At 44.6% G+C, this 23,682-nt stretch overlaps 1 protein-coding gene and 1 long non-coding RNA gene across 2 annotated transcripts in view; one reads left to right on the top strand and one right to left on the bottom strand.

Annotated features, from left to right (window-relative positions):
• LOC146871466 (ubiquitin carboxyl-terminal hydrolase CYLD-like) overlaps window positions 1-23,682 on the bottom strand; it is an 832,861-nt gene that overhangs the window by 183,051 nt on the left and 626,128 nt on the right. The window contains exon 6 of the mRNA XM_085651077.1: window positions 8,227-8,528. Within this exon, the coding sequence (XP_085507203.1) occupies window positions 8,227-8,528 (302 nt within the window). The remainder of the gene's footprint in view (window positions 1-8,226; window positions 8,529-23,682) is intronic.
• The window catches only part of LOC146871467 (uncharacterized), a 138,580-nt gene that overhangs the window by 77,019 nt on the left and 37,879 nt on the right, over window positions 1-23,682 (top strand). The window lies entirely within an intron of this gene.

Below are 23,682 nucleotides of genomic sequence, written 5' to 3'. Positions count from 1 at the left end.
AAATCCAGGTAGTTGACAGGAGCGATGCTGAAGGGCTTTCCCAAACCCGTCTGGACTATCTCTCAACCTCACTGGTTTTAACAATGATGTTGGCAGATACTCCAAAAGGGAAGGGGATTGGGACAACGAACAACACACAAAGAAAGAGACACTGCAAACTTCTCTCCAGGACCAGCCGGGTTCTTATTTTAGGAAGGTTGCTCACGTTCTTTTGGGGACTTTAAGTAAAACACAATAAAACACTCTTAAACCTTTATCAAGTAACTGGATCACAACCAATTACTCTTTCTATTATTTTTACTAAATCGCCTTTTGTTTACAGTATTAACGCTGCCCACAAGGTGCGCCTCTTTTCTATGTGTTGACACGATAGGCAAAAACTAAGGCAAAGAAACAAGATCTTAATTAACCTTTTTGCATACTCTATGATGTTAAATGAACATTCTCTCTACTTTTGCTCAGCTCACCCCTTATCGCGCTATCCCTTTTATGTTCTTTTATAATCTGAGCACTTCTTTTCTTTATCTTGTTTTACTTCCTTTCTGTGAAAGCAAGCCTTTTGAGAAACAACCTTTATACTACCTAAGATAATGAACTGTCATTACATTAGAGACCTAAAATCACATGATTCAGTATTACACATAGAGAATGAAAACAGAGGATATTCGTAAAAACGTTTCCACTAAAACACCACACTGTTAATATCAACAATTTTTCTTAAATGTCCGATTTCACTTTTGCTCTAATCAGCTGTTCGAATCTAGCGAGCGAGTCTAGAAATGTCACACAGTTACGATGCTCGCGAAGTACTTTCTAGTCTTAATGTCAGGGTTAAATCTGTTCTAATCAGCTGTTCGGATCTAGCGAGCGAGTCTAGCAATGCCTCACAGGTCCGATGTTCGCAGAGTATTTTCTAGCAATGGTTCACGCGAGAGATGCGTGTTAAAAAATTAAAATAACAAAACCCGAAGAAACTCGGGACTTAGCTTAATCCAATCTCGATCTCGCCTGTCAATTTAGCTTCTGGGGTTGGTCTTTAGTCACTCCTAGGTCTTGACGGTAGCTGGCAGCAGCATCTGAAGTCTTCCTTCCGCTTGCTCGAAAAAGCCGTGACGAAGTCAAGCAACAATTAATTACGCGCCGTCTATTTATAGTTTCTACCGGGCGTTCCCTTTTGACGTACGTGTTTCCAGGCAACAAGTAAGCGTCTCTTACGCGTGCTGGAGAAACACGTGTTAACAAACTTTTCCTAAACGTGCAAATGAAACGAACAGCATGTGCTTCAATAAAAATAAAGGAATATACCAAAATGATTCCCTCAACCTTTTCTTGCAAATGAGGCAAACAAAAGAAATATTGACAAACAAAACATTAATCATGGGAATACAGAATGTGTCCAAAACTATACCTTAAGCTTCTTCTGGCATGTAAGGAAAACACACATGATTACAAAAATTGGTAACGTTATAAGCACAAATCAGACAGTTTGAAAATCCCCAAAGCCCACAGGCTTGCTTTTTCCTGACACTGGGAACTATAGCAGTGTCTTGGCAGGTTGAGGACCAGTCTTGCGGCGGTGTTCTGGATGTTTTGTAGCTTGCGGTGAGGTTTTTGTTTATTCCGGCGTAGAGTGCGTTGCCGTAGTCAAGTCTGCTGGTGACGAGGGCGTGAGTGATGGTCTTTCTGTGCTTGAGGGGGATCCATTTGAAGGTCTTACGGAGGAGGCGGAGGGTGTGGAAGTAGGAGGATGCAACGGAGTTGATCTTGCGGTCCATTTTGAGCTCGGAGTCCAGGATGATTCCGAGGTTGCGAGCGTGGTCCGTGGGGGTGGGCGGGTTTCCGAGGGCAGGGGGCCACCAGGTGTCGTCCCAGGCATCGGGGTGTGAGCCCATGATGAGTACCTCTGTTTTGTCCATGTTGAGTTGTAGGCAGCTGTTTTTCATCCATTTGGCGACTGCTTCCATGCCTTCTTGAAAGTTGTGTTTGGCTGTGTTGGGTTCATTGGATAGGGAGAGGATGAGTTGGGTGTCGTCTGCGTAGGAGACAATGTTGAGTCTGTGGGTTCTGATGATGGGGGCGAGTGGAGCCATGTAGATGTTGAAGAGCGTGGGGCTAAGGGAGGATCCCTGGGGGACTCCGCAGGTGGTTGGTGTAGGGTGCGCGTGGAAGGGAGGGAGTCTGACCAGCTGCGTTCTGCTGGAGAGGAATGAGCGGATCCAGTCAAGGGCCTTGTCCTGGATCCCTGCTTCATGAAGTCTGCATGTTAGGGTGCGGTGAGAGACTGTGTCGAAGGCGGCTGAAAGGTCGAGGAGGATGAGGGCTACTGTCTCTCGTCTGTCTAAGAGGGAGCGGATGTCGTCCGTTGCGGCGAGGAGGGCGGTTTCTGTACTGTGGATTTTTCTGAAGCCGGATTGGGAGGAGTCGAGGATGTTGTTCTCTTCGATGAAGTTGGCTGTTGACGGCTTTCTCGATGATTTTAGCTGGGAACGGGAGCAGGGAGATAGGTCTGTAGTTTTTGAGGTCGGTAGGGTCTGCCATGGGCTGCTTTAGGAGGGGGTTGATCTCGGCGTGTTTCCAGTCATCGGGGAAGGAGGTGTTCGCCAGGGAGCAGTTGATGGTGTGTCAAAGTATGGGGGCGATGGTGTTGGCGGCTCTGTTGACGATGTGGTGGGGGCAGGGGTCCATGGGGGCCCTGGAGTGTATTGACTTCATCGTCTTCAGTGTGTCTTTGGTGGTGAGGGCTGTCCAGCTGTCGATCGTTGGCTTCAGGGTGTCGGGCGGCTGGTGGGGGTTCAGTGTGTTGGTTTTCTTTGTCGAAGTTGTCGTAAATGTTCTTGATTTTGTGGTGGAAGAAGGTGCTGAGTTTGTTGCAGAGGTCTTGTGAGGGAGTGATGTCAGTAGATTCGCTGGTGGGTTGGGCGAACTCTTTGATGATGCTGAAGAGATCTTTGCAGTTGTGCGCATGTGTGGAGATTCTGTCTTTGATAGCTGTTTTTCTCGTATTACTGATGAGTTGGTGGTGAGCGTTGGTGGCGGCTCTGAAGTTGTTGTGGGCCAGTGATGCCCTTGGTAAGGGTATCCTATATACATATGTCTGCTCCAGCTGAGTATCCACTACCACTGCTCTTTTACAAACCTTAGACATGCCCAGTGACCTGCACAAGATAGTATCGGCAAACATGTTTGTCCTACGTAGCTTGACATACCACATGCACAGTTCAGGTTGGTGACGGGCAAGCACTGCTGTCTTCTATCCTTGACACCTTTCTACTAGCACTCCTAAACACTTAATTCTGCTGTCTCCACTGAGGTTCAGGACCGCTTTTATGTGCAGGATCGTCTAAGTCAGCATTTTGGTGGTCTAAATCTTTGACCCTCCCCCTGCTAGCCAAATTACTTCAAAGATTCTATAAAACGTGTTTGACTTGCTGTGATTGTTTTGTCAAATGTTGATATGATTAATTAAGAGGTAAATTGGGGTGAGTCATATGGGGGTGACAAAAACTTATTTTCCTAATTAGCGCTCCACAGGATGTCACATAGAAGCAGTAACTCAAACACTGCAGGATCAAGTATTCGCAACTTTGGTACAAATGCAGTCACTCAAACAGGTTCTTTTCAGGAAAGGTGCATATCGGGCACAGCCTTTTCTATGTACCATAGGTTATAATTGCCTTTTTGTTTTTAAAGATTATCAATGTAGGTTTGGATGCACAGCTAGTATTCTACTACAAATAATAGTTAAGCAATGACTGGCAAAAATAGCATTCGCATATACAAAAGATCACCTCCTTGCTTTGCTATCACCCTTTGCAAAGCACATTTTGAATTCACAGTATTATTGTTCTAAGTCAGTGCTGTTCTTCCGGTCTGTAGAACATGAACACACAAACCTTGAGCATTAGACAAGACTGGGCCCACTCATGGCGGGTCCTGGATCATTTGTAGTAAAGTAAGGTTGAGAACTGGTAGCAATTTGTTCTATATTTTATTGATGTACCCCACATTATTCATCTTGGAAGCTAAGTCAATCTCAAAGAGAGCAGTCTGTTGCTTTTCAAGAATTTCTGGAACAAAATAGGACCTCCTCAGTGCCTTATTCATGCCATCTAGCCAAGGGAAGAGTCCCAGTATTGCTCTACTCTGTTCTTGCGCTGGTTTGCATTGGAAGAGGATGTGTTCTTACGGCTCAAGCGGTCGTCCTCAACGCTGGGTAACCGGGTTCGTGTCTTGGCAACGATGCTCAACATCCTATGATTCTGGGCAAATCAATTAATCTCCCCGTGCCTAACAAAAATGAATGTTTCAGTCTGTAACGTAACTGGTGCTCATATAAAGCGTTGTGTAATTGGTGCACATGTAAAACGCTCTGATACCTTCGGGTCGAGTTTGCACTATATAAAACTCCCCCCAAAAAAATTAAGCAGCAGACAGCTTATCACGAGGCAATTGGGCATCCATGTAATTGTTTTCCCAAACATTGAAACATTCAAGGGGTCTGTTGATCTAATTTCAGGTGTTTTATGGTCTCTATATTTGTGGTTAAAGATAATGTAGAGAACTTGCATAAATCACCACACGTGTGTTTCCGGCTCACTAAGTGATTGGACTCAAGCTGCACCTTACTGATGAGACCCACATTGGCTAAAATCGATCGGAGGTTGCTTGTGTTCTCGCTTAGAGGGGGCCTGGCAGTTTGAACTGGACTGTTTCTACAGGAGCGAGGCTGATTTACATATAGCTGGTTCCTATCTGACATGGCCTAGTGGCCACAAGAACTATATATTGGACTGCAGCTCAGAGTATTTACCAGTGGCCGAAATTAATTCGAGCAATACACACATTACGTTTTTGTTTTCATCAATGAGAGTAATTCAAGCAGTACACCCAACACTTTGGTTTTTTTCAGCTGTTTTCTACACTCTGATCGGCTCTCACATTAGTGGATTAGTTTGTCTATGAGGAAGGTTCTGAAAACGTATACAAGTTTATAGACATGTGGTCTGAAGAATATAAACTTTCACAGGAAAATTTTATTTTTTAAGATTAGGATTTGGGCTGTGAAGAGATTTGTGCAGTATTCTATGTACAATTAATTTTCCCACATGAATGAGAAAATATTTAAAAGGTAGAGATTTAGAGAGCAAGGGTTTGCTAGACATTCAAAGGTTCAAGATTCTTGACAAGAGAGCCATTTACAGGGAGGTGAGTTTCTTTGTACAAAGGCCAACCTTCCTCTATATCTCTCATTGACATCCATGTAAAGCGGCCCAATATTTCGTCAATTTGGGGGGTGAAGGCGATGTTCCGGAGTACAACCTATAACAGCACTTCTGCAGTTGTGCAGAAGGCCATACGCGAACAGATGTTGTTAAAGTAACTTGTAATGTTTCCATTGTCACTAAACTATATAGGATTAGACTTATAGGTTGTGACAACTTGTGCGAGGATGGGTGGCTCTATATTTGTAGTGGTAGAGTTATTAGGAGTAGGCATAGACATGTCAGTGCAGTGTGAGCGGCAGCCTTTTGTTTGCTTTTGGGACTGCTATATTTTTGAAATCCAAATGGAATTTCTTTTAACCAAATGTTCTTCATGCAATTAAACCATATAAACCTAAGGAGAACATAGTTTCTCTAACCTGCCTTCTTCCTCTGTGACACAGCAGCACAGGAGATCAAGCGTGGTGACACTTTCTTGCACTCCATGCATGCTTCTGTCACTTTCTCTCCACAGTTCTCCTAGTGTCCCTGGTTCACTATTTTAGAACAGTGCCCCAGGGAGGGACAGGGAGTCTAGTCTTCTCTGATAAGCTCTTATTGCCTAATATTGTATTAAACAACTATCTTGTGGACTTGAGATTGCCCAGCATTATTAACACAGAGTCTCCACAGAAACTAACAGGGGAAAGATAGCTGCACCTAGTTAGCGTGAAAAAAGCAAGTTCCTTGGCCAAGCCCCTTTAAGCAAATCTTTTTGTGAAATTCTCGGAAAATATTGACTCTATTGAGGATGCCCGGGAAGAGCGATACTGTAAGTTCAATTGAGAGTGTCAACTCCTGGATCCACAAGTTGTAAAAACGGCATTTGACTGCCTGGGGCTGATACAAATGTTTCAGATGCCACCAAAACCCTGCATTTGTGCATGTATTTATATATACTTGGGTCCCAGATAACCAGATACGTAGACCAAAAATAATGATGACTCGAACATCCGTGCTCTTTATTGGTATTCATTGAGTAGGACTGGAGTTTGGAAGAAAGCTATTAACAGGAGTCTTCGGGACTTATTGCGATTAAAAACAAACCAAATGAATACATTAGATGCAAGTTGGATGACTGATCATACTCCATGGAGTTGCTGAACATTAAGTCATGACCTAGTCTAATCGGTTTGAACAAAATAGGGTAACCCATCTTCCCTCAGGAGTTGGGAAAATAATGTGAACAACAAGAAACTCCTGAAGGAATATTTTTAAATTACATTTTTGTTATAACTTTTAGATTGGTCATTCAGGATCCAATCAAGCCATCCCAATTAATGAATATCATTTAAGAAGAGAGAATCTTTTGAGGGCATAGAAAAAGAAAGGAAGGTATTCTGTGCCACTGTGTGGAAAAAAAAACCAGTTTTAATAATGACAATATTTCAGTGCAATGATATGAAGTGATGAATGCTTGAAGTCATCAAATGTTCCTCACAGGAATGTGTAGTGGATCTCCTTTTGACACTCCGAGAGTACAATTGATTTGGCAGGTGAACAATTAAACTAAAGGACTTAATACCTTAATGTAGTGGTTTTCACTTGCCCTACTGCAATTACCCGTTGATATATTTTAGAAGTTACAGCAATGCTTTTGGTTTGTATAATGCTGCCCTAACAAGGCTATGGACCTCTTATGCTCATCAGTGTCGTTTCTCCCAGTATATTTGCTGTAAACAATAATTCTTGCCTTTGTCCTTCTGACACATTTTTTCAAATTTGGGAAGATGACACCACTCCAATATGGCTGCACCATTTCTTCCCGTTCCGTCATTGTTCTACTCCTCTGGGATGTATTCCATTTTTGCTCTGTCAAAAAGGTATTTTTGTAAAGTCTTTTAGTTTGGATTAGGTTTCTAGATTTAGTTTACCTATAGATTTTTACAAAATTATTTTCGCGGCATTTCAAAGGGCATTGAAATAGAGGTGTTTTCCTTTCATTGTTAAAACTACTGTTTTTTTCTATAGAGTAGCACAGAATATGCATCTTATTTCTTTCTATGTCCTCAAAAGAGTGTTCAATTCAATAACTGAGGTGGCTTGATTGGATCCTGAATGAGTAAGTTTAATTTAAAATCATTCCTTCAGAGTTTTCTTGTTGGTCACACCAGTGTAGTAAGTAGCTCAGGTTTTTAGGTCTCGCCTGAGCCAGCGCATGTGCTGGGCTGGCGAGACATTTAGTGAGTGGGTTTCAAAAATCTGACCACACGCTTTTGCTTGTGGCATAGAGCATGCGGTTAAGCACACAATTACGCACACAGGCGTCATCTGTCTTTCCTCTCTTGTACGCAGGCAGCAGCGTGGCTGGGTGCCAGCTGCATAACTCGCATTCCTTTCGTGGCCGCGCTTGTTTAACATGGTTCCTTAAATCTGCTAAATGTTTTCTGGATCGGAGCATTTACCCGCTATTTGAGAAAAACAGTAGCAGAGAACATACCGTGATAAGAAGACATTTTCTTCAGAATGAAAACTGGACACCATAGTTAAATTCATAGTTTAACAGTTCTTGTTTAAAAAGATGATGGCAACCAGCGAAGGTTATTTACTATTTGAAAACTTTTTTTGGACAGAAAAATTCAAATTGAAATACATGACCTATTCTCTTGTTGCCCAAGGGTTTAAATGCAAAACCCAGGTGCTGTAAAAATCATCAGTTGCGATATTATAGACTTTTATTTATTTGTTTGAGTGACTCAAAGCTTTTTAACAAGGGGCACACACTAACAGAACAAGCATTGGCATAGCCAATAAGTCTCGCCTTTAGGACTTTATAAGTGTTTAGCCACGCAACAGTTGATGTTGTTGCACCAAGGATAGTGTGCTGCATAACTAAGTACTTATAAGGTCCCAAAAGTGAGACCTACTGGCTATGCCACTGCTTGTTTCTATAGTCAACATACATGTATCAATTCATATGTAAACATAACACTGTTGCAGAATGGCAAGCGCGCTGCCAGCATACCACTTCCAGCCCTGCCATTGTCTCCATGCAGTCGGGAATCTCTCCAATCCAGCGGATGACGCCATAGATGGGTGGTTCCTGCACCTCTGCCATGGAGTTCAGCTCGAGCGGGGGCCAGTGAGGCTCTACCTGGCCCCCTGGTGAGTGGGTGTCAGTGTGGCTTGGTGATCTCTGTGGGCTGTTGTCCGTTCCTGGTGATGGATGCCGGAGGGATGGCAGTGGCGCATCATCTGCTTCAGTGATGCGCAGAGGCTGAACCACCCGGGCAGGGGTCTCACCATGGATACAAGCATCCTCTCTGTCTTTTGAGAGAAAAATGGATTTGTTAAAACGATTTTTCTTTCAACACGTCACTACGAAATACTGCAGCACAAGTAATTATATAACTATTGGACATTAGCAATTTATCGGCTAATGAGTAACAAGCATTGTTGCCCAGCTGGGATCTGGGCTTGTGACTGGCAGGTTACACAAATCTCTGAACCAGGAATTCACAGAGGATGATGAAGGAAATCCATGCTCATAATAAAAGGTGGAAACTACAACACAGAAGGTTTTTCTCTTTTTTTTGTTGAGACATTTCATTATTGAAATTATCGAATTACAAAATAAACGGAAATACCAAAGGTATAACAAAGCATGTACATCATATATATCAACCTCAGACCGATAAGTATATTCAACGGTTTTCATTTTGATAAGGACAGTAGAAATACCGAGGAAGCGGCCAGGGGGATGTGACGCTTCCCAACTCAGCGTGAGAGGGAATGGGGCTTGGTGTCTTGGGGCCCACCGTAGTCAGATATTTTAGGACTATGACTAGCCAGCATTCTACGTGCCTAAATAAATATGGAGGCTCTGAGACTGCAATCATAATAGTTAATTCTGACGGATTGCGTTAGACTCTTTACCGATTTATTTTTGGGTATTTGCATGGAGTGGAGGGGCCTTTGGTCTGATCCATGTTTTTCTCGGACGAGTTGGGATCAAAATGGTGTGTGGTACACGTTGAAAAGGTATTCCGTACTAACATTCTTGGATATTTGTCCTGTGGGAGGTCTTTCCATATGGGAGGAGGGAGGGGTGGTGAAGTATGCAGGTAGGTGGGGAGACTGATGTGGTAGTGATGATGTGGTAGATCTGGTGATGTGGCATATCTGGTGGTCTCGATGCATCTGTGGATTTGGGAGTTAAGAATTGGAGTGTAAATAGATGGGATGAAATATCAGTGTTATGGACCTGTATTGCAGTGTGGGTGAGACCTACCATTTGGTATGTCTAGATACATATAGGTTTTGGTATCCCATGGGGGTTGGGATTGACCCACTGTTGTGGGCTCGTGGAAATAAAGTACATTTTGGATCAACTATGTGTATATCATCACTACACCCACCTATGTCAACTGTACTAATAAACTTTTTGAGAGAGTTCAAAAGTAAGGAAGTACGTTCCTGAATTCAGTTGAACCTGGTTAAGTTATTCAAGAGGGGATGGTAGGGTTAGAAGGACAGTGGATGAGTTGACACCATGTATGGGCTATATTAGGTAGATCGATTTGTAATAAATCTATACAGATATATATATGATATGTTTGTTGTTGAGGAGGGTTATGACAGGAAAACACTATGGAGGTTGGGGAGACTTTTGGTTTTGTAGGTATTATTTGTTAACATTAGCAGGAGTAGGGTGGTAATATTTAATCTTACATCTGACCATTGTTATATAACATGGGTGAACTGATCATGTATCCACATCCATTTGGTTTTACATTCTGTAAACAGTCCTTTTGTAGGAGGTTACACTATAAAATTCAGTCAGCCATTCGTTGAGCAACAATACTGAAGGCTATTTCCGGCATAAGATACAGGCCCTGGGCACCGCAAGAGGAGTCACTAGCGGTTTCCTCTGGTGGAAGTTTGCATAGGAAACGGAGTCAGTGTTATGTAGCGAGTCTAAGTTACCTGAAGGGATCAGGTTATGGATGCTCGTTTTGTTTATGGTTTACTATACGATTGGCCAGAATGTATGAAGGTGTAGGCATGCACATAAAATGTGGTAGTGTGACCGTTTACAACTCCAGCAAGTTGGATCTATACTAAGGTCTAACCTGAATAGCTGTTGAGGTGTTCAATATCAATTAAGTATTATCTTCAAGTAGATGCCTTAATCCTTCGCCCAGAAGAGTTTTCCACTAGTCCATGATGTAGTCAAGTAATATGGTTTCGACCAGAATGTGCATGTGGTGGCTGTAGTGAGAGTGGAGAATAGCTTAGTAATGATGATTTCCAAAGACCAGAGACTTGGCCTATACGTAAGTTGAAGGTAGGAAAAAAACGGAGTTGTTTTAAGGGATAATGCCTATGGACCTGAGCGCGATTTCAGGCAGTGGGCTAGATGGGTGTAGCGCCATATTCAGATTCTACTAGTAAGTCTATAAAAGCTTTAATCTTATCATCCGATGACCGGCTATCTGTACTCAAGCTTTATCCTATAATGGTCCCAAATTTAAAGAAAAGGTGTTCTGTGTACTGTGTCAGAGAAGGTTTCTGGTCAAAGGACTCACATTTATGGGGTCAGTAACATTCCATCTAGGTACTGGGGTGAGTAAACAACCTTAATTAACTGCTAGTGTCCCCACATTAGTGTAGTGGGGTCTCGGCCTCTTTGCTAGATGTATTGTAGGCACGATAAATTAAGGACATAAAATACAGCAATCTGGCACTACATAGTACAAATACTTAATGGTAATTTTCATTACCTCTTGTACTTTCATCTTCCAGAGCACAGTACATACCATGGAAGTGGGACACCACACCAGATAGAAAACTCTTCTTGCTTTTGAACTCCCTTTTCTCATGGCCCTTCAAATAAGGGCAGCATAGCACTTCAGTAATTAGCTTGCATAATTTCCTGGAAAGTTTCTTCCCAAACCAAGATTACTAGCAATTACTAGCAAGCAATAATACCATTACATGCATGTCCCTATTCTTTCGCAGTCCCTACTTTTCAGGATTAAGAAAGAAAGTCTGCTTCGTAGTATTATTCGAATAACGAGACAACCAGTATTAATGCTACCAAGCTCATCAATTCTGTTAACTTTTCATTAGAAATTCAGTTTGCCTTAACCCTGACCGGAATGATAAGGAATCCTTCACTGATAACCTTTAATTACTCTCCTTCCAATAAGCTGTTAAACATTGGTGTGAAAATACAAAGTAAAGAGCCCATTTATGAGAACGCAAATAACTGCAAACCCATGTAGTGCAAAAGCAATTCACTATAAACAAAGTTTAGTTAAAAAAAACAGATACACTAGAGCAGAGGTCTTCATACTTTTTTAGGCTGAGCCCCCCATCTAAACTTTTTTAGACTTCGAGCCCCCCCTCTACCATCACCACTTGACAACAAATTCTGGAAGCTGGTACTCTGCATCATTGCTAGTCATTCCCACCTACAGAGTCCAGGTCGTATATGGCAAATAATATGAAAGTAAGAGTGTTTAGTAAGCTGCAGTTTTTACACTGCCTGTGGTTAGGTGACAGATGCTTATTACAAACTTCAAATGAAAAGTCTCCAAGAAAAAATGTGCACAAAAAAACTTACAATGGTGCATTCTTTTGCACATAAAACAAACATTTTGCATAGATCAATAAAAACAATTTCAAAACTAATAAGACAGGTATACCAAAGAGACAGCCAATGTGTCGATGGATTCTTGCTACTACAATCCTGAGGTTGTGCTCCACTTCCAGGGGATTATTTGCAAGCCCCTTGCGCCACCAGTGCATCACACCGGCGGCACATTTTGCAGCTCCATATTTACAGGATGGGAAAAGCCACCCTGAGTGGCTTTTCCTGCCCTTGTAAAAACGGCCCCTTTACACGCAGCACTTTGAGGGAAAGGGGCATTGCACAGGTGTTGCTGTGGGTGTTCCCACGCAACACCCATGGAACCTGACATTCCAGATTTACAAAAAAAAAGTAAACCTGGAAATGCATCTGAATGCTCCTCCTCCCCATGGGAGGCGTAGGGAGGTGCAACGATGATAAATGTATTTTTTTCTCCTCGTTTTTTATCTCTTTCCATGCATTTTGCAGCACACATAGAAAGAGGAAATCACCTCTGGTGATTGTTTATGTGCAGGAAGGTGTCCCTTCCTGCACAGAAACAATCATTAAAAAAATGACGGTTTGCAAGTTCTATGTGTGCTAATGCAGCACACATAGAAGTTGAAAAATGCCATTTCAGATTGTTTATGAGCAAGAAGGGACACCTGCACATAAACTATCGTCCCCGTGACGCAGGCATACTTGCATCATGGTACAAGGGGGCCTGCATTGGCGCATGGCAGTAAATTGTGCACCAGCGCAGGGGAGAGCAAAGGGATCCAACATATCCTTGTAGATATGACATATCCCTGTGCTTTCAAAGTGCTGCAGCGCGGCACAGCGAAAGGGATTGCGGTGCCACGCTGCAGCACTTGCTTGTGTAAATGAGAACCCGAGTTTTGAGTGGTACTTAGAAACTGGAGCGCTCACAAACATTTGTTATATATTTTTACAATTTTATATGTCACAAACATGACCCAAAGGGATTGGTGCGCTTTACAGGATCATCTTTCACATTACACAAGGACACATTCATTTTTTGTAAGCATAGGGAGATTAAGTGATTTGCCCAGAATCACACGACGTTGAGCAGACGCTGAGAACTGAATCTGGTTCCCCAGCTCCAAAGTCAGCAGCTCTGGCTGTTGTGCCACATCATTGTCCCTAGATAAGATATCAGGAAAAGGGGTCCTGAAAAACATGCTTTCTGACACAATTGAAAAATCAGTGATTATGTGGAGTATGGCCAGGTGTCGCCAGTAGAAGGTCATCCACAGTTTTTCAAGAAGGCCTAGGGGATATCAACATCAGACACATATGCGATATAAGTGATTCAGGGGGATATATACCTTTCTTCTCTAGCAGCATCAAGAGCCATTCGGTTGTTAACATAGTTGGCTTATAAAAAGATAAGCTTCCAAAGATGCAGAAACATGTCATAAGAAAGCATTTATATTTGCCCTACGAAAGACAGATGGCATATTTCATGATATGTGCTATTTCAGCCTTGTGTACTCAGCTCTAAAGTATTTGAACATTTTAAATGAGCACCAGCGACTTTAATCAAAGGTAGGAGACTTTAAAAAATAAAAAAAACTCTTCAGACTTACCTGCTGGTGAATGGAATCCTCAGGAAGAATGCACCCGTTTTCAAATCCTTGGAGCAAAAGGCAGTAGCAGCGAGGTAACAAACTATGATAACCTCGCATGGGAAGGCTTCAAAAGCGAGGCGCAGGTCAGCAACCCGATATGAAGTTAAGCAATCGGGAGGCAAAAGGCAGCAGTGGTGAAGCGCTGCTTTATCAGCAAAGTTGAAGTATTTTGCAGCTTTTTTATGCAAAATTCGCGGCACTCCCTGGCATCTGTACTGCTGTCCATTTCTATGGAGGACGTCAGTGTTGCAGGAACTACATGCTGATTGGCTGTTCTGAATGCTCCAATCAGAGAGAGCCCTAACTCGAGATGGGGGCCTGCAACACAGGCAGGAAATGTACTTCCAACCTAGGAAGCAACAATGGAAGGTGAAATGGCAATGTGGAGTGCGCGCCCCCCCTGAGGTGAAGCTGCGCCCAACCCCAGGGGGGCGCGCCCCACACTTTGAAGACATATGCACTAGAGGAAAAGAAAACTGATGATCCCACTGCCATACACAGTAGGGTCACTGCAGCAGTGTGAGGCGTGCAGCAGTGTGCGGCGTGCAGCAGTGTGCGGCGTGCAGCAGTGTTTCGTGTAGCAGTGTGAGGCATGCAGCACTGTGACGTGTAGCGGCGTGCAGCAGTGTGCGGCGTGCATCAGTGTGCTGCGTGCAGCAGTGTGCGGCGTGCAGCAGTTTCGTGTAGCAGTGTGAGGCATGCAGCACGGTGGCGTGCAGCGGCGTGCAGCAGTGTGCTGCGTGCAGCAGTGTGCTGCGTGCAGCAGTGTCATGCAGCATGCAGCAGTGAGTAATGCAGCAGTGTGCAGCAGTGTGTGGCGTGCAGCAGTGTGCCGGTTGCATCAGTGTGCGGCGTGCAGCAGTGTGTGGCGTGCAGCAATTTTTCGGGTAGCAGTGTGTGGCGTGCAGCAGTGTGTGGCGTGCAGCAGTGTACGGCGTGCAGCAGTGTACGGCGTGCAGCAGTGTGCGGCGTGCAGCAGTTTGCGGCGTGCAGCAGTGTGTGGCAGTGTGTGGCGTGCAGCAGTGTGAGGCGCGCAGCAGTGTGTGGCGTGCAGCGGCATGCAGCAGTGTGTGGCGTGCAGCAGTGTGAGGCGTGCAGCAGTGTGAGGCGTGCAGCAGTGTGAGGCGTGCAGCAGTGTGTGGCGTGCAGCAGTGTGAGGCGTGCAGCAGAGACACGTGGAGGGTGAGGAGAGACACGTGGAGGGTGAGGAGAGACACGTGGAGGGTGAGGAGAGACACGTGTAGGGTGAGGAGAGACACGTGTGGAGGGTGAGGAGAGACACATGTGGAGCGTGAGGAGGAGACACCTGTGGAGGGTGAGGAGGAGACATGTGGAGGGTGAGGAGGAGACACATGTGGAGGGTGAGGCGGAGGGTGAGGAGACACGTGTGGAGGGTGAGGAGAGACACGTGTGAAGAGTGAGGAGAGACACGTGTGGAGGGTGAGGAGAGACGTGGAGGGTGAGGAGAGACACGTGTGGAGGGTGAGGAGAGATACGTGGAGGGTGAGGAGAGACACGTGTGGAGGGTGAGGAGAGACACGTGGAGGGTGAGGAGAGACGTGGAGGGTGAGGAGAGACACGTGGAGGGTGAGGAGGGTGAGGTGGAGGGTGAGGAGAGACACGTGGAGGGTGAGGTGGAGGGTGAGGAGAAACAGAGTTGGAGGGTGAGGAGAGACGGAGGTGGAGGGTGAGGAGAGACAGAGGTGGAGGGTGAGGAGAGACGGAGGTGGAGGGTGAGGAGAGACGGAGGTGGAGGGTGAGGAGAGACGGAGGTGGAGAGTGAGGAGAGACCGAGGTGGAGGGTGGGGAGAGACCGAGGTGGAGGGTAAGGAGAGACCGAGGTGGAGGGTAAGGAGAAACCGAGTTGGAAGGGAATCAGAAGTGGAGGAGAGAGAGAGGTGGAGGGTGAGGAGAGACAGTGGTGGAGTGGGGGGGAGGGGAGTATATCACTTTTACTTCCTCTCCTAGTGTAAGGTTACGCCCCCACCCCACAGGCCCTGCCGGGCCGAGAGCAGATCACTGTTCGCATCAGCCATCAACCCGAGACCGCTCCGTACTTGTTGGTAAATAGAGGTTCACTATCTGTTGATAATGGGATTCAATTGGGGGGCTGACTTACCTCCTCCCCCCCCTGGGCCAACACTGAGAAGGCATCAGAGACCTGGTGCTGCCTATGCTGCAGTACTGCGAGAGAGAGGGATGGGGGGGGCGGGCAGAGGAAGAGGAGTGGGGTTAGAGAAGGGACAGGTGGGGAGAGAAAGAGGAGAGAAGGGACAGAGACAGAAAAGGAGCAAAAAAAGAATTAGAGAGAGTAAAGAGGAGAGTTGGGGAAAATGAAAACATTACGAGAGAACATGTAGCAAAGAGGTGGAGAGAGAAGATGGGAGAGAGTAAGGACGCAGCCAAGAGATAGGGCAGAGACAAAAAGAATCGAAACAATACAAAAGTATCTTCCAAACTCGTAAATAACCACGGGCCAAACAACTGATCTGCAATGAAGCAGCCGAATCCGGTATATCATGACGTTAACCATGCAATAAAAAATAAATTTAAACAAAATAAAAAAACACCAAAAAACACGTATACACCATGTTGACCCTTTTCCATGCAACGTATTCTAAAACGCCATTCTCATTCATACATTCACAGCAAACCTGTTCACAAGAGTGACAGAAAATGTGGTTAAACAAAACGTACAGATTGGCCTTGCCGTGAAGGAGAAACACGGCAAGGCCAGTGACAGAAGATAGTCACCATCTTGCAACAACACAATTAAAGGGAGGCATGTCTGTCTCTCCCCACCGCCACATGTCTCTGAGTCTTACTGTCTCATGCGAGATCTCCCTCTAGGAGACAGCTGAGACCGACTCTTCCCCTGAGACAGTACGGGAGATGTGTGTGTGTGTGCATAGTGTGTGTGTCTATATGTATATATCTGTGTGTGTATGCATGTGTGTGTGTTTGTATGTGTATATGTTTGTGTATGCATGTGTGTGTTGGTGTGCAAGTATGGGTGTATCATTGTGTTCATTTGTCTTCATGGATGTGTACACATATGTTTGTGTGTATACCTATGTCTGTGTATGCATGTTTGTGTGTATGTATATGTGTTTGAGTATGTTGGTGTGCGTGCTTGTTTATATGTGTATGTGGGGTTGGTGTGTTGGCGTGCATGTATATGCATATGTTTATGCATGTCTGTGTGTGTTTGTATATGTTCATATGTGTGTGTAAATGCATGTGTGTGTTTGTATGTGTGCATAGTTGTGTATGCATGTGATCAGAGGGAAGAGTGCACTTGAGGGCAAAGAGGAAAACATAAAGGGAAGAGTATGTGAGGGCAGAGAGAAAAATACAGAGGGAAAAGCACGTGAGGGCAGAGAGAAAAATACAGAGGGAAGAGTCCATATGAGGGAGGAGAGAAAAATAGAGAGGGAAGAGCTCATGTGAGAGCAAAGCGAAAAATACAGAGGGTAGGGCGCATGTTAGACCGGAGATAAAAACATAGAGGGAAGAGAGCATGTGAGAGCAGAGAGAAAAATATAGAGAGAAGAACACATGCGAGGGCAGAGAAAAAAATACAGAGCGAAGAGCACATGTGAGAGCATAGAGAAAAAATGCAGAGGGAAGAGTACATGTGAGGGAAGAGAGACAAATACAGAGGGAATAGCATGTGTTAGGAAAGAGAGAAAAATGGAGAGGGAAAAGCACATGTGAGGGCAGAGTGAAAATACAGAGGGAATAGCACATGTGAGACCAGAGAGAAAAACATAGAGGGACGAGCATATGTGAGGACAAAGACAACAAGTACAGGCTATGCCAAGCGGAAGTGATCGCGTTTGCGATCAAACATCAAAGCGGCGAAAGTGAAAGTAATCGAGCAGAGCATCAAAGGGCTGGGTGAGAAGGGAGGGGGGAATGCAAGGGTCAAAGTGGCTAAAGTGAAAGTAATCGAGCAGAGCATCAAAGGGCTGGGTGAGAAGGGAGGGGGGAATGCAAGGAGCAGAGGAGCAGCTGTGCACGTGCACGCCATCGTGCACTCAAGCCCTAGGCCAGCAAAACCATGTGGGTAGCACTTTTGAAAGCCCACTTACAAAATGTCTCAAAGTGACAGCTTTCGCTGTCTCAGCGAGACCTCAAAATGGGTAGGGTTGGATGAGGAAACAGACTTTACAACTAGGTTTTTACCTCATTGTGCCTTTACCACGCATTTTTTTGCACGCATATTTTTACCGCAAATATGCATTTCCAACGCATGCCAATACCACGCATTTAAGGTAAGTTGGGGGGGGTCACCCCCCACAAATACATTGTTTTTAAATCTAAAAACAATGCGTGGTATTGGCATGCGTTGTAAATGCATATTCGCGATAAAAACTTGCGTGCTAAAAAATGCGTGGCAAAGGCATGCAAAGTAATTGCCTGTGTTGTACCGTCGGACAAGCGGTTGGATGGTATACCACCACTGTAACAAAAGGCTTGAGGAAGGGAGGAGAGAGCGCAAGAATAAACTTGAAAGGGGAAGAAAATCAGAAAAAGTAGCAGCTTTTGGGTGAGGTGTGATGGAGCGTGGTGGGGTGGAGGTAGTGGGGGAGGAGAAAATCCGGAAGAGCTCCACCAGCTGCTTTGTTAGATTGCTCTCTCTTCGAGTAAGATCACCCTTTCCATCTGAGCCATTAACTTTGTCTCAATGTTCCTTAAATCCTGAAGTAACCAAGTGGCATTTCAAACCAGGAATTCAAACCATATGAGGGTCCTCAAAACTGAGTCCACGTCTTGAGATAAATGTATTGCAGATAGAGCTCATGTCCAGACAAAGGGACAGCAAATTTCCTGAGCAAGGGAACCAGTGTCATTAGAAATGTCCTGAACATCCTCAATGATAATCCTGAGCTTGAAGAGCAGGATGATGAGTAGATAATGAGTGTCCCTTGCTGTAAACGGAAGGACCTGCCAGTGACAATCCCTGATAGAAATATGGACGAAAACATCCTTTAGATTTAGTAGTGTAACAAAGTCCCACCTAGAAATGAATAGCAAGATCTTACAACGGATTTCAACCTTTTGTGCATCATCCACATATTCAGACTGATGTTTAACAGGCCTCTTTCCAAAGAGAATCCCCCTACCCTTTGGGCATTCGGAAAATAATCAGGTATGCACCTTTGCCTCTCTCGCTTACCCTCACAAGGTAAATGGCATCCTTCTCAGATACTTGGTTTCTGGATCCCCAATAGTACAGCCAATTTGTATTCACCTCTCAAGACCAGGCATCGTCCTCTGGTATCCTCCCAAGGAAGTTGATAAGGTTGCACATATGAACCACCCCCAAATCTCACTCGCTTGAAATTGATTATTTCCAAATAAACACGAAAAAAGCACAACAGACCTCCAAAGGGACAGTTTCAACCGTCAGTTGCATAGCCAGGATAAGCAGGGTGTCTGAGGCAGCTGTGACTTAGATGTGACCTGCCTTTATTTTTTCTTTTCTTTTACATATTTCTATAGTGCACATGGCCCAGGGGTGTTAAGGTGCTTCACTCGGAAAATTAATATATTTGAAGATGACTGCGTGTAGAAAAGAAACTTCACAAAACACTTGGTGGAATGCTGCAGGCAAGTCTGTAGGGTGTCAAGATCAGAACGCACGTAAACATTATTTTTCAGCCAGGAATGGCTAAAAAGTAAGCTTTGATGTTTAATTGTTTTTATTTTTTTTCCACACAAAAGTGGCAGTTCCTTACCAGAAATGATCCAGAGTTGAGGATGTCCTGAATTTAGAAACTTTCGACAGATATGACCTTCCTGAGACCTTTCGAGTCTCATGATATGTTAAACAGATTTTGAATTAAATTCGAGCTGCAACAGGTATCCAGTGGAGGTTCTCCAGGGTGTGGATAATGTAGTTGTATTTCTTCGCGGAGTGGAAAAGCCTGGTGGCTTAGTGCAGTACACTTTGTCAGGGGCAATAGAAGTTGCTGGTAGTCCTGCTAAAATGGCATTGATGAAGTCAGACTTCGAGATTACAAGTGCATGGGTGGCTGTTTTAAGGAAATAGGATGAGAACATATGTTGAAGTTACTTGATGTCTGTAAATGAAATGTGGCTGGTTTGGTGGTGTCATTTATGCACCTAATGCAAACTAGTTTCTGGACCAGTGTAAATCCCAGCAATTTCACACAGAGAAGGGATAGGGCAGACACCATTTAGACACTTTGTACTGAGAATTGAAGGGCAGAGATTGTTGGAGAAGCATAGTACAAGAAATTCTGTCTTACTGTGGTAGAAGCAGGAATTTGACATTCATCCATTCTTCATTTACTGCTCTCTCTCTCACTTGGAGACAATAGACTTCTCAAGAGCATGTGGATTCTGAAAACCTTGGACGATCTTTCGGAATCCGTGGATCTCCTTTGCTTCACATTAATTTTTATGCTCCTTAAAGATCTCAACCTTGTAAAGTTGTTAGTGCAATGGTCTTTAAAACTTAATGGAATTTTAAGAGAAGTTGCCTTGTCACGCCAGTTCTCTGTGGCACTAAGGGGCACCCAAGCAATTTGAGACAAGTATTTCTGTTATTCCTGTACCAGAAATTTGGCATGCGGAATGTCACAGCTGGGAAGAGCGATGGTAACCTGAGCAGTTTTGGAGAAAGTGAGGAAGCCCTCAAAGATTCAGTGGGACTGCTGGCGTCAGCCGGTCAGGCTCTGCATAACTGTAGTTGCTGGGCATAGTGCGACTGTTGACCAGGGGAGTTATCCCTATTCACGGACCTCTGGCACCAAGAGGTCCAGTTTCATGTCTAGAAACAGAAAAAAGGCTGCAAACCAGCTACCAAAGGTTCTGGTTGCACATGGGACTGTGGTATCTTTGGGGGTAGCAAGAATCCCTTTATGTCGACTTGGGTTTATAGATGGAAGCTAGAGAGCCCATCAACCAATCAGAAGGTGTTGCATTGCTCATGATTCTGCAAAATAAGAGGTCAATGGAATCAAGGGATGGGTGGACAGGGCATCTAATTTGTGCAGTTGGGCAGAAGTAGCCATGCCTTGGTCGCAGTCCTTTGGTCAGGAATTGCACCTCAGGTCACCGGCTGACATGCTGGAACTGTTTCATCCAGAGAAGGTGAACATAACGAAACCTTCATACATTATTGAAAGCAGACCCATACCATTAATACATACAGTGAATATACAAGAACTTCAGCAGTGAGGAGGAAAAAGAGAGCGTTGGGACATGGAGGGAATTGGACACAGCAGAACTGTCAACCATTAATCTTATGGTGCACCATACAACCTTAGGGGCGACATACATATATACAGGAAAACAAAAACTAGAGGTACCACACGCCTCTGCTTTCCAAACACACTACACATCTCTCGCTTCCTCCCTCTCTTCTAATTAGGGGTAACTGGCAGGGTGCAATCAGGCCAGAGTACACAGATCTACATAGGGAAAGACAGTTGATTTTCTCCCAACTGTGTTGCATGACTATAGATAACAACCTCCAACCATTAATCGTGTTATTGCCTGGTCTTGGGGAATGAGTCACCCAATACAGAAGGAGTGTCTCTCTAGATAAACCCCTTCTGTTCAACAAAGTCTAGTACTTCGTTGTTGAAGAGCGTCCAAAAACATGCAGAGGACCTCTTGTGGGATTTGTGATCCAAGTCTCCTGCACAAGAATCACACATGGTTTTTCATGGCTTCTGCATCAGGGACTTTCTACTGTATAGACCTTCTACCTCGCATTTGTCTGCTTCTCTCATAAATGTGTCTCAGAGCTGCTGTGTTTGTTCCTATTGCCAGAGCAAACACACTCCATCCATCCATGGCAAGGTCTTAGATGAACATGACTTTCTTCCCAGTGCATCCAGTGAAACAACACAGTCAGATACTAGCTTGCAAACAAGTTGCTGATGACCGTCTAAATTCACCAGAAAACATATGTGGCGAAGATGCCGTCTCTCAACATTAAGTGAGCTCTCATAAAGGGATCTTCAAAACAGTGTCCATTTTTTGTCCCCCAGATTTGCTGAAAAATATATTTTGCCGCTAACCATGTTCTTCCTAGCAGACGGAAAAACGGTGAAATAAATCCACACTGCTTCGAGCATAGAATACCTGAACCAATCAGGGGACAGAGCTTGAACATGAATAAATAATATACATTTTCTAGATCTGCTTCCACTCTTGGAGGACAACTTTCTCCACCCATTTCTTCAGTGGGAACTCCTTCTGCATTACGATTTGACACAGCACGGGTTCAGAAAACGCACCACAGATCGAGAAAGCCCATGTTGCCTTTCATTCTTACCAAGAATGCTGGCTTGAAATAATTCAGGATGTACTTTCCACTGGGTTCTGAATCTGGAATGCCTTCTCCCGGAGAGGGATGAGAGGGAATCCACAGCATGTCAGCATTATTATGTTTTGCTCGCTAATATCTTCTGCTTTGAGAGAACGTTATTGAAAAACAAAAAAACTTTGCCAAGCGATTCCATTTAAAATGGTGGTGGCTGGCGGTGGTTCAGTTGCAGTTCTCTAAATCAGTAGGAAGCTTGCATTCATGGTGGTAATGGTAAAACAGCTTCATCTGCAGACTGTCATATGGAGTCTCTAGAGGGGAATGTGTGTGAGAAACCTGAGAAGAAGCTGTGGCTATTCTGTGCAGAGGATCACACAATGATATACTGGGACAGGCGACATTTATAGACTCAAGGAAGCTGTAAAGGACTGCTAGGTGTATATGCATGCGATGGTATTCTGTGATCTCTAGTCACACAATGAGAGTTGCTGAGCGAGGGTTTCCAAGGCAACAAGGTAGGTCTGTGAAACTTCTGGCATCTCAAGACTTAATAAAGTCAAAGCATGGATTTAGTTTCCTGGTAACTAGAGAGTTCAGGGATGTCCAGTGATACTGTTGGCGGAAAGCAAAAGACACACGATTGACGGACGGAATGCAGAACAAATCAAAACATTTACCCCCAGTCAAGAGATCTGGGTTAAAACCATCATTCTTTTGCTCACCATGCCACCCCAGTTTAGACCTGGCCATATGCAAATCAGTCTTGACCCTGTGCCTCATGGGAACAGTCCAGCCCGAACTGCCAAGCCAGGTCCTCCCTGGACCAGAAACAAGCATCCTAGGACCGGTTTTGTGGTTTCACCCCTCTTCAGCCAGGATAGCTTGATTCCAGTGGTACAGTGAGCCCAGGACCCACGTCTGGGCATACCTGGCGCACTTAGGGCGGAAAGCAAAAGACACAGAATTGATGGACGGAATGCAGAACAAATCAAAACATTCACCCCTAGTCAAGAGATCTGGGTTAAATCCATCATTCTTTTGCTCACCAGGCCACCCCAGAACTGGGGTGGCGGAGTGAGCTAAAGAATGATGATGGATTAAACCCAGATCAGATGACTGGGGGTGAGTGCATACAATGTTCAACACTCCGTCCATCATCCTCTTTGGTTTTGCCTTGTTCGCCCTAAGTTGGCAAGGTATGCCCAGACGTGTGTCCCTTGCTCACCTTGCCACTGGATTCAAGCTAGCCTGGCTGATGACGGCTGATTAGCAAGAAACCGGTCCCAGGATGCTTGTTTCCGGTCCAGGGAAGACATGGCTTGGCAGTTCGGGCTGGACTGTTCCCATGAGGCACAGGGTCAGACTGATTTGCATATGGCCATGTCTGAACTGGGGTGGCAGAGTGGGCTAAAGAATGATGATGGATTAAACCCAGATCAGTTGACAGTGAGTGTTTGCAATGTTCAACACTCCGTCCATCATCCCCTTTGGTTTTGCAGTGATACTGTGGGCCAGGAGTACAAAGTAGGTGTCTGCCAGTCAGTAAGGGTTTCAGTATTTCCAGATGAGCTGTTAATAATGGTTATGCCTCTGAGAAAAGGCTGCTCTTAATGCAGACAGTGCAGTGCCTTATTTGGTTGTGACGGAAGCCTTCATATTGCTGCCGCCTGAACTGTACCGGTGGTGTTTTATTGAACCTTGCTCTGCTGCCTGCACTTTACTGTTCTGTGTTATTGAACATGAAGGTAGCACGGTTTCTGTTTGTAATCTACCACATTCTTCCTCTCTCATAATTTATGAGCCTAGTGCATACACTTTCTTGGCTTGTTCTGCCTTGCCACAAACCTTGTATAGGGCTGTTGTTTGTCCTCTCTTGTTTTCTCTGGC

This window comes from Triturus cristatus, chromosome 1_1, assembly GCF_964204655.1.
Source record: "Triturus cristatus chromosome 1_1, aTriCri1.1, whole genome shotgun sequence".
Classification (NCBI taxonomy): domain Eukaryota; kingdom Metazoa; phylum Chordata; class Amphibia; order Caudata; family Salamandridae; genus Triturus; species Triturus cristatus.
Note: the sequence above shows the minus strand (reverse complement) of the source record. Positions and strands in the feature narration are given on the sequence as shown.